This window comes from Orycteropus afer, unplaced genomic scaffold (genome assembly GCF_000298275.1).
Source record: "Orycteropus afer afer isolate SDZICR_OR568_19922 unplaced genomic scaffold, OryAfe1.0 scaffold00038, whole genome shotgun sequence".
Lineage (NCBI taxonomy): Eukaryota > Metazoa > Chordata > Mammalia > Tubulidentata > Orycteropodidae > Orycteropus > Orycteropus afer.
Window position 1 is genome coordinate 5,701,211 of NW_006921625.1, and position 15,545 is coordinate 5,716,755.

A 15,545-nucleotide genomic window follows, 5' to 3' on the forward strand; every position below is an offset into this window, starting at 1 on the left:
CCTTCCTTCCAAGGAGTGGCTGGTGGGTTTGAACCGCCAGCCTTCTGGTTAGCAGTCAAGTGCCTTAGGCACTATGCTACCAGAGCTCCCATATATATATATATTTAAATGTGGAGCAGTGTATTTTCAAAGGGTTAAGTCAGCCTGGGAAGATGAAAAACAAAATCCCCAAGGAACATCCCAAACAAGGACACTGCCAGCTCACTCACTGGCTGAGATGGAAACCATTTGGCTGTCGCTGGGTTTAGAGCACGGGGGCGGGGGGCAATTACATGACTTCCCTGTGGGTAGCTGTGTTTTTCCTTATTTAGTTCACATCACTATTTCCAGCCAAGACTGACAAAAACCTACTCCTCAGTTTCTTGAAGTGGTGGCGCAGTGGTTAATCCCTCAGCTGCTAATCCCCCCAAAAAGGTCGGTGGTTTGAACCCAACAGCTGCTCTGCAGGAAAAAGATGAGGCAGGCAGTCGGCTTCCATAAACACTGACAGCCTTGGAAATCCTATGGGGCAGCTCTACTCTGTCCTCGACGGTCGCTATGAGTTGGAGTTGACGCGATGGCAGTGGGTTTAGTTTGGGCTTTGCTTCTGTAAAGACAGCCTTAGAAACCCTGTGGGGCAGTTCTGTTCTCTCTACAGGGATGCTGTGAGTTGGAATCTACTCATTGGCAGTGGGCTTTTTTTTTTTTTTTGGTCCCTAGTTTGTGGGTGAATGCCTGTCCTTCCCCACCTTTCTTTCCAGCAATTTCCTCAATTACTATACCTGGACCACAGTCACAAGGTGGCAAGGAGCAGTTAGTCAGCTGTCTTGGAGGCTTTGGGTTAGGGCACTGCCATTAACCTCCCTGGAAGGGGTGCTCTAATCACTCCCCAGAGGCAATGAAGGCGTGGTGAGGCCCACGTGGAAACAAGGGCTGGCATGTTCTGAGCCCTTACTCAGCACAAGACGTAACAGCAGTACTCTCAAGTCGGACCGTCCCTCCCCTATCCTGCAGATGAGAAACAAGGTGTGAATGATGGAGCTGGGCCACAGCACTCCAGGCCATTTGCTCACTCACCACAAACCCACAAGGGGGAACTCTGGGCTGGGACCCAACCGTCTACATGTTTCCCGCCCACATGCCTGTGTCCAGAGGCCATTCAGTGATTGGGAAGCCATCGGGTCAGGAGACTAGGCACTTGTCTGTGGTATACCAGCATTTCCCTGTGTCTGCCTCCCTGTCTTTGGGACCCTTGAGAAGGCCACCATGAGGCCTCTTGCTTTTTCTTGCACACAGGTGTCCCAGCAGTCCACAAGTGGCCACGTTGATGGGGCTTTGCCCAGTGCAATGTCTGAGAGCTGCCAGGAGAAGGAGAGCAGGCCTTTGGCAGCCCCAGGAGAGCTGGGTGGAGCTGGGTAGTGGGCAAGACTGGTTCACCAAATTCAACTGTGAACACAGCTGGTAGTTTGCAAACACTTGGATGAAGATAAAATATGTTAAGTACTGAACACAATATCCCTTTCGATGGCCCGGAATCCCTCTGGGCAGCGACATAGGGTAGAGTTTTGTTTTTTCCCCATAAGCAGGCCTTTGGGGTAACCTGGTGGGGGTATGGGAAATCCCTTCCACTCACTGAGCCTGTGTTTCCTCCTGTGAAATGGGGCCAGCCGTGCTGTCCTGCAGGCTGACTGAGGAAATGCAGTGAGACTAAATGTGCAGAAGTGCCCACACTGAGCAAACGTCCTTAAGGATCCCTTCCGGCTTCCGTCAAAGTCCCTGAGAGCAGGGCCCACGGAGTTCCCCTGGGAAGGGTCAGAGAGTCCATATGTCCAGGTCGTGGACCACATGGTCTCTGTTGCCGTGATGATAGCCTGCTCCTGTAGTGGGAGAGCAGTCACAGCAAATACGGAAAGAAACAGTGTGGCTGTGTGCCAGGAAAATGCCACTGACCAAACAGGGCTGCCGCTTGCTGGCCTCTGGCTTAGAGCCCAAGAAAGAACACAGAAATATACATAAAACCCAAGCCAGCCCTCCTCCACAGGCCTGCTGGGTGTGACTGATGACGACAGGCATTGCCCCATTGCTCTGGCTCCTCTCGTGCCCAGCACAGACACTGAGACCCACCAGATGCTCTGTGAATATGGGTTGACCAAACAAGTAAATGAATGAGTGAGTGAGTGAAGAAGTGAGTGAGAGAATGTATGTACAAACAAGTGAATGAATGAACAAATGCATGAGTGAGTAAATGAATAAACAAATGCATGAATGAATGGATGAACAGATGAATGAATGGATGAATGAGTGAACGGATGAAGAAATGAAGGAATGGATGAATAAGTGAACCAGTGAACAGATGAATGAGAATGAATGAATGAAGGAGTGAAGGACTGGATTAGTGAACAGAGGGGTGAGTGGGAGCATGCCACAGGAAGCACGAACCGGAGTGAAAGCGCAGACCACGATCATCAACTAGGTGACACGGGACTGATTAAAGGCCTCTCTACGGAGGTACGCATTTCGCTCCACGTGAGAAAGGAAGTTTTCAAGGACGAAACCATGACGCAGAGTCTCTCACTCATTACTCAGATTTCCTCCTGATTCACAGGGAAGTGAACACAAACATGACCTTGTGCTGAACACAACACAGAGAACACATGTGGGAGACAGAACTGGTGTAACGCTTTCAGATGAAGAGGGAAGGAACACAACAGACGAAGCCTTCTCCCGCTTGGCAAGGCGGTGAAAGAACACCCTCGTTGGGGTCTGATAAGTTGGTTGTTTGCCTGGGAAAGCACGCTGGCGGATCCTCGGGGAGCAGCTGAGGACCAGGCCAGAGTCACCTGGTGCCAACGTCGTGGCCCAGATTTCCTTGGTACCAAGTAGGATGCCAGAGCTGTCCCTACTCAGCAAAACACAGTCCAGCTGACCAGTTCTAAGAGCCACTCCCAAGCGATGGCAGCTGAAAGGGATGATAACGGGAGACAGTGTTGATGACAAGTCTGAGGCCAATCCATGAGTGACAGGAGGACACGGATCACCCCCCCCCCCACCACCACGGCAAACAAGGGGATGCACCCTGCAAACCCAGCTGCCCTGAAGAATTAGGAACACTGACCACAGGTGGGTTATCTGCAAGTGCTCTTGTTTGCGAGTAAATCCAACAGGAAAGAAGTATCAGCCAGGCGGATATTAATCTAACTGAATTAGAGCCCATTACAAAGGGACCCAAAGCCAGCACACATGACGGCTCACCTTCTCCACACCCGTGGCACCAGCACCTCAGAACGAGGCCCTCGGTGGTGCCTCAAAGACGCCGAGGCAGACAACTGTCACTGGCGCTGCTTTAGCAAAGGGGAATGTGGGACTGGGGCAAGGAGGTCCTTGGGCAGCAACAACAGTCTGCTCTGCTACTAACTGAAAGGTGCGCGGCTCAAACCCACCCAGTGGTGCCATGGCAGAAAGGTCTGGCAATCTGCTTCTTCTGTCAAGATGACAGCCAAGAGCACCCGCAGGGCCGTGCTGCTCTGCAATGCACAGGGTCGTCAGGAGTCAGCAGTGACTCAGACGCAATCGGTTTGGTTTTTCTTTTTTGAGGGGGGTTGTGGGTAGGGAGATCTAGGGGACATTCCTGTTTTCCTAGATGCTCAGATATGAAAATATAGATGTGATCCATTAAGTAAGCCATTACAAAAACAATCCACTGATCTGTGCTCCTTGCTGGAACCCCGTCTCTTTTTGTTCTAACATGAAGTTAAAGTGCTTGGAGGAGGCCAGGCTCACATTTCTGAAACTGCAATGAACCTTCGCAGCCCAGTGAGAAGCCCTCACACGGGGCAGACCTGGGGTCCACCTCAGTGAGGCTGTGGCACTGGACGCACCATCTGCCCCTTCAGCCTCAAAGATGAAGTCTTGTGCACACATGACTTATACAGAAATGAGTAATTCAATGCATCTACTGTAAATGGGTAGACATTTACAACCTCTCTTGCAACCTCTCACAGTAGAGAGAAAATGACCTTGAAGAATGATCTGTGAAAAATCTCCATTAAAAAAAAAAGCAATAGCATATAGGATTGACGTTGTTTGTTGTTGTTAGGTGCTGTTGGGTTGGTTGCAACTCATAGTGACCCCACGTACAATGGAATGAAACAGTGCCCAGTCCCGCACCAACCTCATAATCACTGCCATGCTGGAGCCCATTGTGGCAGCCACTGTGTCAATAAGCAGTTAAAAAAAAAAAAGCCCCCCTCGTCATAAGGAAGAAAACTGCAACACCTAACAGCCTCATGTCTTCAAGACACTGTGGGAGACCTGTTCCCTTATCATTTCTGCAAAACACAGGAGCAGCTACTCAGATACCAACAGGGAGATTTTACTCTCCAGGCGGGGCTGACGTGATCCTAAGGCTGGGAAGGTGATGAGTCTGTGAGCGGATGTCCCTGCCGCTGGGTTGAGTACAAGTGTGCCTTCTCCCCGGGACACTCGGCCAGCCCGTAAACAACAGAGAACAGGCCCAGGACCCTCAGGGTTAAGTGACACTCGCGGTGGCCCTGAGAGCCATGGAGGACATGCAGTTAATCTAGAGAATGTTTCTGGAACTGGTGACCCAGAGGCACTGGTTCCAAAGGCTTTTTGAAACTTTCTGCCAATCCTTGCCCTGGAAGGTGTGCGCAGAGGCCAAAGGGCAGTGAGCATACCAGATAGGTCAAATGAGCAACAGGGAGTCTCAAGAGGAGACAGCCTTGGAAAGAAGACAAAGGAGGAAAAACCCACTGCCATTGGGTCACCTCTGAGCCATGGTGGCCCCAAGGGTGTCAGAGAAGAACTGGGCTCCCCTGGATTTCGGTGGCTGACTTTTCTCAACCAGATCACCAGGCCTTTCTTCCAAGGTGCCTCTGGCTAGCCTAGAACTGGTGTCTTTGGGTCAGCAGCTGAGTGGGTTAGCTGATTCCACCACCAAGGGATGGAGATGGAGACCAGTGCAGAAAGGGGGTTGGTGCAGGCAGCTCACACGGCTGGTGGGAGCCAGCTGGCCCTTCGAAATCAAGACAGGAAGGGCTCTCAGGGTGGTGGCCCAGGTAAGTGGGGCCTCAGGGAACTGGGGTGTGCTCGGGCTTGCAGCCTACCCAGGGTTCCTCCCTGTGGGTTGTCCACACAGCGTTCCACCCAGGAGTAGTGAGCCCTCGGGTGATCCTGCTGGGAGAAGCCATTCAGATACGGCTGTTTCAGGGCCATAATGGCACATGGCATGACTGTGCCTCTCATAGAGCGATGCCAACTCCACTGAAAAAGGCAGGCCTCTTCACAGGGAAGCCAATTTTCCAAATCAAAGTCTTACATGCATTCCTTCTAAGTAGAAGACCCCTTTGGCGATGACCACCATTTGGGGTGCCAATCCCTTTTCCTAACCCGAGACCTGCACCTGAACTTGCATTCCCATGGAGTGGCGGTGACACAGAACCACAGACCTCAGACACCAGGGCTCTACTGGCTGTGATGGCTTTTTTCAAAATCAAGTCTCGGCCCACCACAGGGGTTTATCATGAGCTTGTGTCAGGAGAGGGGTTACTCCTTGGTGGAGGGACATGTCTGAAACCCCACGGTGCAGATCCTCTACTCACCCTCTGGTGTGGAGGAGGGGGCGGAGGCGTCGGCGAGCCCACCAAGTCCTGGGTGTCCATTAAGTTCCCATAATCTGCCATGCTGCCTTTGAGTGGCAGAGGGGGTGGGATATTGGCCATTTCCATCCCAGTCATTCCATTCAGCTCCAAACCTGGCAAAGCAAAGCAACATCCCAGCTGAACACGAGTGTCCGTGAGGTAGCCCACATCCCCTCTCTTAGGGGCAGAGGAGGCAGGAGCGCCCATCCAAGGAGCAGAGCCAAGCAGCATGGGGGGGGTGCAGTTAGAGAACACAACATTGGCCCTCTCCTAGCAGCCATATTCCAGAAAGACAACAGCAAGTCCCATGAGCAGGATCACTCCGCACCCCCACCCCATTGGCTCCCCTCGGGCCACTGTGCCTCAGTGGCATTTAACAGCTGTGTGTCACAATGACTGTGGTGGCGGCTGGACGGACTCTGCGTTCGGCCTCCTACAGTTAAGCACCTGGAGAACTGCACCAGGCAAACTGCTCTAAGGTGGTACCCAACCAGCCGCCTTGCAAGCCTCCCTCACCAAGAGCAGCCTGGGCTGAACAAAATGAGGTCATCATGGGGACTGGCCGCGGAAGCTGTTGCTTTAAATAAGCCAAGGGGAAGGGTGGCGCTTTCACACGGGGGAGTCATCATGACGCTGCAGTGTTTCAGCCCTTGCCGAGGCTCTCAGAAGTCACTTCTTTTTCTTTTCTATTAAAGAGTGAAAACTTGACATCTTTACTGATGAGTCTTTTCCAGTGATTTCCCCCAAAGACCTCTTGGAGCAAAAATCCCTCATTATGGAAATGCTGGCTGGGAAGGCGTCTGACTCCATGGTCATCTCATGACTGGCGCCTGCCCTGACGCATTTAGGAGACTGTTTGAGAGAGCATCTTCAGCAAAGATCATGTGATGGCAGCACAGAGACAGAAGACGCCCCAGCCAGAGACCATCTTTCTCTGGGAAGCTCCTGGTTCCTCCACTAAGTTTCAGCCGCTCTCGAAGCTGTGACTCTCCAGCGATCACGGCTGCTCCCCTTCCAGCAAACAGCCATTGCTCCTTGCCCTTCCCAGCCCCCTGTGCATGGGCACACAGTTCTGTGGCCGCCACCCCTTTCTCCAGCCACAGAGGGGCTTCTCCTCCATTCGGCCACCATCCTTCCTCTCCACCACCTTCTGCCAAGATTTCTCCTCTCCAGCCAGCCCTGGAGTTAGTGGCAGAAAGGCACTGCCACTTGCAGTGGGTGAATAGCACCCCCAGTTCAGAGCCACCTGCAAGTTCAGAATGTGGGCTTATTTGGAAACGGGGTCTCTGCAGATGCAGCCAGGTGAGGACCTCAGGAAAATCCTGGCTTTATGGTGACAGTGTCTATAAGAAGACATGGGAAGACGCAGAGAAGGCCACATGGGCTCAGACACAGACTGGCATGTCACATCTACAAGGAATGCCACGAATTGCTGACGACCGCCCCAGGCCAGGAGGGAGGCCTGGAACAGATCTTCAGAGCCTGCGGAAGGAGCCAAGCCTTCAGACCCCTGGGGCTTAGACTCCTGGCCTCCAGGACTAGGGGAGAACGCATTTCTTTCCGTGAAGTCCTCCAGTTTGTGGTGCTTTGTTAGGACAAATGAATGCACCACTAAAACTGGGCAAAACCAGAAAAATAAGCAATGACCAGTGGCCTGGAAGTACTTCTCCCTTCCATCCCTTGTCCATGAAAAGGGCCTATTCTGCATGCCCTTCGAGTCTTCTTCAACTGCAGGAGGCTTTTGAGCAAACCCCTCCTGCTGCCCAGGGTTTGGAAGTGATGGGCTGCAGACCGGCTATGGCCAGATTGCCTGAAATCCAGCTTCCGCAACCTGCTCTGAGCGCCTGCCATGAGGTCAGTGCTTATCCAAGCCCTCTCTGGCTACTGTGAGGACAGGAGGTCATTCTAACTTTACAGTCTTCCACCTAGGAGACAGGCATGGCGTGGGGCAGGAATTAAATACGGATACTGGCCTACTTACTGGACTGCAGGCTGAAGCTGAGCTTGGCCCTCGGTGTGACTGGAGGGGGCGTCTGCTGTAAGGCTGGTGGCGATGGAGAGGCTGAAAAGCGCCGTTCGCCTCCGATGATGTTGATGACCTGGCTCTTGGGTCTCTGTGGCCGCAGGGGACTGATCTATATGGGAGGAGCACAAAGAGCACAGTGGGTCCTGCAATGATCTCTTCCCACACTCTGGTCTATAGCATCACATGTTACCAGAACATGGATGTAGAACTGGCACCGATACTGCCCAAGGCATTCACATGCCAAGTGAGGGTGACGGGGACCCTCCAGAGGCCAAAGGCAGAGTCACAGAGTGGCTCACCTCTTGTAAGTCCCAGGTATGCTTAGCCTCCTGGTCTTTCCTGGCAGGCACATGAAAGGCAAGGAGCCTTGGTGGCACAGTGGTTGAGTGCATGGCTTTGAACCAAAAGGTCGCTGGTCTGAATTTACCCAGTGGTTTTGCAGAAGACAGACCTGATGATCTGCTCTTGTAAAGATCATAGCCTAAGAAACCCTGTGGGACAGTTCTACTCTGTCCCATGGGTCACCAAGAGTCAGAACTGACTTGATGGCACAGCACAGCAACAACTGAGAGTCTAGAGACTTGCAGACGACTTTCTCTATCCATGTCCTCTGTTCCCTCTCATGCTGCGTTACAGCTGGCACCCACTTAAGCCTGTGTTTCCTGTGTTTGTTACTTTAGTAAATTTATTTTTTTTTAATTTTAAGAGCCTGTTTTACATTCAACGTTATGTGTACATTTAGTTTCACTCCTCATTTACCATGTCCAACCCTAACCCAGTCTCCTCCCCTCCCTACGCTGTAACCCTCCCCCTGCACCCCTCATGTTTATGCACTCCTGTTTGTCCTGTATTTCCTCAGTTTGAATGTTGGTCCTCTGGTGTCCCGTGGTCTATTGCTCTAAGGGACGTATTACCATAGATGTACTGTGTACATCTTGTTAACTACTGGGCTGGGAGCCAGCCCCTGGGGTTGTGTTTTATTATGCAGAATGTATTCCAGGGTCATATATTGGGGGTCTCATCAGAGTCTGTCTGACCAGTAATTCTGGTCATTGTTGAGTTTTTGGATTTTGTTCCATGTTTTCCCTCCTACTCTATCCAGGATCTCCAGATTTGATCCTTTCCTGAGTGGTTGGCCTTGGTAGCCGGGCATGATCTAGTTCTTCTGGTCTCCAGGGCCATCGTGTCCTAGGGCTGATTGCTTCCAAATGCCAAATTTCTTTCTATAGCTCTTACAACTTGGTCTCAGACCATCAGGCCTTGGGGAGCACAAGCAATTACAAAATATACTGAAGGAGGAGCAGTCAGGGAAGTTAGGAACCCAGTTGAAAGGAAGAGTCAAGAGTCTCCTCCCAAGAAGGGCCGGCAGGGAGGGGGTCCAGTGTGCAATGCTGTCACTTCCTCCCTGTGCCCAGTGTGCAGGCACGTGGGCCGAGGTGGGAAGAGAGTGGGCGTGGCATTATCTGCCCCCTGAAGGGTCCTCAAAGGCAGCTCCAGTGTGGAGGCCCAGGGTCTGAGGCTGATGAGGTCCTTGCTTGGTAAATGGGGCAGCTGAGGGGACACAGCCAACAGGACCATTTCCAGAACTCGAGGCCCCAGGTCTTGCCCTCCATGTGCAGGAATGGATGTGTTACCACTGGGATGAACACTAAGGGAGGTCCTGACTGTCAGAGGGCAAATGGATACATGGGCTTCAGCCAGAGATTCTGGAATGTTCGTTGTCTCCCCCATGCTCCCTTCCTGTAAGGGGCAAGGGCACCTTCTTTCACCAGTGGAAAGAGGCAGGCCTGGGGAGACACAGACTGCAGGGTGGCCAGGGAACTGTCTCTGATGCAAATCAAGTTGGAAAGCGGGACCCAGCCCCAAGGGTGACAGGAAACCTGTCCAGGAGCTTCAGGAGGCCAGGAGTAGGGAAGGGCAATGGTGACACAGGGCCACAGTGTGCCCAGGCTGGCAGCACCAACTGAACCAGGGGCTCTACCCTGCCCTGGGGATGCGAGGGCGGTGCTGACCAGGACCCAGGCTTCAAGTTACTGTTTTTCAGCACTTTCAGCAACACTACGGCAAAAAGGAGGTCCCAACAGCTACACAGAGCAAGGAACCAAAATCCAAACCGCACCCACTGCAGTTCAGTCAATGCACACTCACAGCACCCAGAACTGCCCCATAGGGTGTGCAAGGCTGTAATATTTACAGAAGCAGACTGCCTTATCTTTCACCCATGAAGCAGCTGGTGGATTCAAACCAGTGACTTTTCGCTTAGCAGCTGAGAACTTTAACCACAGTGTCCCTAGGGTCCCATGGTGGGGGACCTCAAACCAGACCAAACCAAATCCACTGCTGCAGAGGTTTTCCAAGGCTGTAAATCCTTACAGAAGCAGACTGCCACATTTTTCTCCCATGGAGCGTCTGATGGGTTCAAACCACCGACCTTTCAGTTGGCAGCTGAGTGCTTAACCAGTGTGCCACCAAGGCTCCCTGGGGGGAGGGGCAGGGCAGCTGACTGACCGTTTCTGACAGAATCACGGCCTCAGCCTGCTGCAGGGTGCTGTCGGCCGGCCTGAACTCCTTCTCCACCGCCTCCTGATGTTTGCTGTGTCTCTTTTCCTTCTTCTTCTCCTTCTTCTCCTTCTCCACATCATCCTTGTCCAGCTTGTCCTGGGACCGGGAGTGCATTTTCTTTGGCAGGAGAGGCTCCAGAACAAACCTAAAAGAAAGGTTTCTTTCAACCAAGGGCGTCTCAATGCTGAGTGAACGCGTTGTACGACACAGTTACAAAGCTCAGGCAGCTGAGCTTTCCAACAGAAGGAATGACTGACAAAAGGAGGCAGAGGGAGGCTCAAGGCACACATTAACCAACACCAATCGACGTAGGCACGCTATATATACAGAGTGGGTTTGGGCCCCGATGCAAACAAACGGGGTTACCGTGACTGAACATTTTGATCAAAGATTCTGGAGTAGCATCCTGATCCAAAGGAGGAAAATCCAGCACAGAATTGCAAATTCTCACGGACTCGAGAATCTCTGCAGCCATGGAGACTTGATAAACCCCTGAAACTACCGCCCTGACATGATCTTAAAACTTTAAACCAAAAATATCCCCTGAAGTCTTCTTAAAACCAAACTACAGTTCAGCTTAAGCAGGAAAGGAAGTCGGCCTTGAGCACCACGCTCTGTTCAGATCTAGTCACACGGAATCAAATCAGCAAAGCAACTCGAAAGACTAGATGAGACCCTGAGGGAGCAGTGAGTTTACGTTCACAGGGAGGGGCACCTCAGAAAAGGAACTGAGAATGGCTGCGCAGCTCAAAGAATGCAGTCCATGTCACTGAACTGGACATGTGGAGACCACTGGATGGGTACATGTTCTGCAAAGCAAGTTGGAATTCAAGTTGTAATTGCAAATCAAGCTGTAGTCTCAACAGCAGCCATAGTGAAGTGAAATAGGGAAAAATTGAGCATTATGGGACAGAGTGAAGTCTGATGGAACATTTGATGATGTTAAGGGACTGTTGATTTATGGGAGAAGATGGTATTTTTAGTGCCGTATCTTAAGCAAATAACACGTGCACTCTGCAGTTCTAAGTGTGCACCCCTCATTGCATGTTAGTTTCCTGTAAGCACTATGCATCCTATATGCATGCATGTGGTACTTACAGAGGCGCGTCATATGTGAAAATGCAGTATTTCAAAAGGGGAGTCCGCCTTTTACAGATTTATACAGAAATATTTACAAATACAATGGTAGGAAAAGGAGGCAGATACCAATGTAAATTTCGGGTAACCTGGTCCCGACCAAGTTACCTTAAGATGACAGATGCATCAATTCAAAGTTTCGGGTCACTCAGTGAGAAGCACACAGGTTCCACACTGCAGGTTCCTGGGGATAACCTCAGGCTTTATGCTGAGACCTGAGCTAGCGACAGAGGACCTGGGCTCCAGTTCTGCCACCTACTGGTGAGCCTTGGTATTTTCTTCACCACTGGGAGCTTCACGTCCCCATTTACAAAATGAAACAAGGACATCTCCCTTTTGCCAAGTGACACCACACAGTTGGTGTGAAAACATGTTAATGAGAGCCTACAGAATAGCAGTGCATAAAGCACTTGACTGCTAACCAGAAGGCTGGCGGTTCAAACCCACCAGCCACTCCTCGGAAGGAAGATGGGGCAATCTACTTCCGTAGTGATACTGCCTCAGAAACCCAAGGAGGGGTCACTATGAGTTGGGTCTGATTCGACGACACATAACAACAACAACAACAACAGAATAGATGGATCTTGGGGTAGTTTTAAGTCATGTTTCAAAAGCTTAGTGGGCACATGTACAAGCACACACATGTACACAAAATGACAACTTGCAATTTTAATACATAATTGGTGTGTCCATCCTGCTGCTTCTCCTAATAAGTCCTATCTGGAGGGGAAGACATGGGTTGAATTCTAAGTCTGGAATCTCATCCCCTGCAGCAGGAAAGGGGCCAATGTGGATAAAGGTATGAAACCTCATAGCACAATTCACATGTGAGGCATTATCATTACTGTTGCTGTTGTTAGGTGCAGCCAAGTCAGTTCCAACCCACTGAGACCCTATGTACAGCACAACGAAACACTGCCTGCTCCGGTACCATCTTTACAATCATTGCCATGCACCCACGTGGCAATCCATCTTGTTGAGGGTCTTCCTTCTTTCACTGACCCTCTGCTTTACCAAGCGTGATGTCCTTCTCCAGGAATTCGTCCCTTCTGACCACATGCCCAAGGTATGCGAGATGAAGTCTGGCCATCCTTGGCTCTAAGGAGCTTTCTGGATGCACTTCTTCCAAGATGGTCCTAGCAGTCCATGGTATGTTCAATATTCCTCACCAACACCACAATTCAAATGCATCAATTCTTCTGGAGTCTTCCTTATTCATCGCTGAGGTCTTACATGTATATGAAGCTATTGAAAATGCCATGGCTTGGGTCAGATGCACCTTAATCTTCAAAGTGATGTCTTTGATTCCCCTCCCTGTGCCCGTCTTACTTATGAGCTCCTGTCCAGCTTTCCCTCTCCATGAATGCTGCCCCTACGGTGCCCCATGGCTGACTGCTCTAAGGGGTGCATCTCCCTAGAGTAGGTGGGTGCATCGCCTTGGGCTAGGTGTTCTGCATGTAGGTCTTTCTACTGTTGGGCTGAGAGCCAGTCCATGGGAATGAGTCCAATTCTAGGCCTGAAGGGTAACCCAGGGCCATAGTTTTGGGGGTTCCACCAGACTCTATACAACCAGTACTTCTGGTCATTTTTGTGCTTTTGGATTTTGTTCCACATTCTTCCTCCCACTGTATCCAGGATCTCCAGGTGTGATCCCTTTCCAAATGATTGGCATTGGTAGCCGGGCACGATCTAGTTCTTCTGGTCTCAGGGTCCATCATATCCTTGGACCAGTGGTTTCCAGATGCCTTCGATCTTCTTCACTCTCCTTTGCTTCAGATGATAGGAGACAAATAGTTGCATCTTAGATGGCTGCTCAAACACTTTGAAGACCCCAGTCACTACTCACCAAAGTACACTGTTGAACAAGACTTTTATGTACAATTGAGCTTGGCATCCCGAGACTATGGTCCTGAGTCAGCAGGCCCAGTGATTCTCTCAAGGTGTATATTGTCTCTGAGAGGTTACTCCAACTCTGTCTTCTGCTATTTCATGCCCCAATTACCATCTCCAACCATAACAAACTCTCGTCCCCTCCCATCACGGGTAGTCACAAGGATGGGAGGGGAGGAGAATTTGTTATGATCGGGATAGCAATAGGGGTGTGAAATCAAATGTACATGAATTTTTGAGTGTAAAACAAATATTGCTCTGCAAATTCACACCCATAGCACAATACAACTAAAAAGAAAAAAGTTTTATGATCCAGCAGTCCCACTGTAATAAAAATGAAGTGATGTCTTTGCTTTTAAACACTTTAAAGAGGTCTCTGCAGCAGATTTGCCCAAAATGCAGTACATCATTTGATTTCCTAACTGCTGCTTCCATGGGTGTTGATTGTGGATCCAAGTAAAAGGAAATCCCCGACAACTTCAATCTTTCCCCATTTTCCAGGATGCTGCTTACTGGTCCAGTTGTGAGGATTTTCATTTTCTTTATGTTGAGGTGTAATTCACACTGCAGACTATAGTCTTTAATCCTCACCGTAAGTGCTTCAAGTCATCTTCACTTCCAGCAAGTAAAGTTGTGTCATCTGCATATTACAGGTTATTAATGAGTCTTTCTCTAATCCTGATGCCATATTCTTCTTCAGATAGTCCAGCTTCTTGGATTACTTGATTAGCATACAGATAGAGTAAGTATGGATACAACCTTGACATGCATCTTTCCTAATTTTAAACCACACAGTATCCCCTTGTTCTATTAAAATGATTGCTTCTTGGTCTCTGGACAGGTTCCACATGAGCACAAGTAAGTGTTCTGGGATTCTAATTCTTTGCAACGTTATCTGTAATTTGTTATGATCCACACAGTTGAATGCCTTTGCACAGTCAATAAAACACAAGTAAGCATCTTTGTGGTCTTCTCTGCTTTCCACCAAGATCATTTGACATCAGTAATGATATTCCTAAATGTTCAGTGTTTCCTTGTCCCCATATCAATCCCGAATGTGATCAAGCTTCTAGATCTGACCACCGAAAATACGGAGGACAGAGACACCTGTCAGACACCACTGCCGGGAATGCCGTCAGCAACATCCACGCTGTGGCAAATACTTCAGGTCAGGAAGGTAGTTTTCAACCAATTACAAGAAGGAAAGAGAAGGAGAAAGGAAGGCTATGGAATAAAAGAGATGTGAAGAGATGTATCAGCCGGTTGCCAGGTGAGGATCTGATTTGTATCCTGTTTCAAACAAAATGTAAAAATACATGATTTATGACATAATTGGAAATGAATACTATTTCCTAACAAAACAGAATCACTGCAAATTTTTTATGTGTGAATGGTAGTATGTTAGGTGTGTTTTTTTTAAAAAAAGAAATGCATGCTAGAATATTTACAATGAAACGCTAGTGTTTGACTTTGCTTCAAAGCAATATGGGGGAGGAGGGGGTGGATACAGATGGAAACAAGGTCAGCCAGGAGTCGATCAGTGATGAAGCTGGCTAAGGAGGGCACGGGCCTCACTACACTCTTCTGTCCACTTTTGTGTATGTCTGACATGTTTCTATAATAAAAAGCTTTACAATCCCAAATGACTGACAAGATACACCAGCAATGACTTTGATTATTAAGACATTTTAGGAGACCTGAAGGAGCTCTGGTGGTACAGTGCTTAAAGCATTCAGCTACTAAGCTAAAAAGGAACCTGCCAGCCACTCCACAGGAGAAAGATGAGGCAGTTGGCTTCCATAAAGATTGACAGCCTTGGAAACCCCATGGGGCAGCTCGACTCTGTCCTCTAGGGGTGCTGTGAGTCATAATTGACTTGACAGCAGTGGGTCTGGATTTTTTTTGGGGGGGAGGGAGTAAACCTAGGCTTTTCCAACAGGATATATGTGAACCAATAAATCAACGTACATTGGGCATTAGATATTATATCTGTTATAAACAACAATCAAAAAGGTCACAATTTTATCCGAGCTTTTGCAGAATTTGAGACAATTAAGGTAGGCACAAAAGATTCCATGGGCACCTTTCAGTTCAAGAAGAAGACATGTGCTGTGGAATCCAGACAGGAATATGAAGTCCAAGGGAAGCCGGGTGGAGGGCTAAAGTGTTCATGTTACGAGCAGCAATCATCGAAGCATGAACTCTGTTCTGCATGTCACCTGTGCTACCAGAGACCAAAGCTGCACTTTCCACACATTAGTTACGTGGCCAAGTGTGGGAACTCTAAGAAT

At 49.6% G+C, this 15,545-nt stretch overlaps 1 protein-coding gene across 1 annotated transcript in view; it reads right to left on the reverse strand.

The window, feature by feature from the left end:
- DOCK1 (dedicator of cytokinesis 1) overlaps positions 1-15,545 on the reverse strand; it is a 542,405-nt gene that overhangs the window by 4,690 nt on the left and 522,170 nt on the right. The window contains exons 49-51 of the mRNA XM_042780404.1: positions 10,174-10,372; positions 7,621-7,774; positions 5,601-5,752 (exon numbers count right to left, since the gene is read on the reverse strand). Coding sequence (XP_042636338.1) covers positions 5,601-5,752; positions 7,621-7,774; positions 10,174-10,372 — 505 coding nt within the window. The remainder of the gene's footprint in view (positions 1-5,600; positions 5,753-7,620; positions 7,775-10,173; positions 10,373-15,545) is intronic.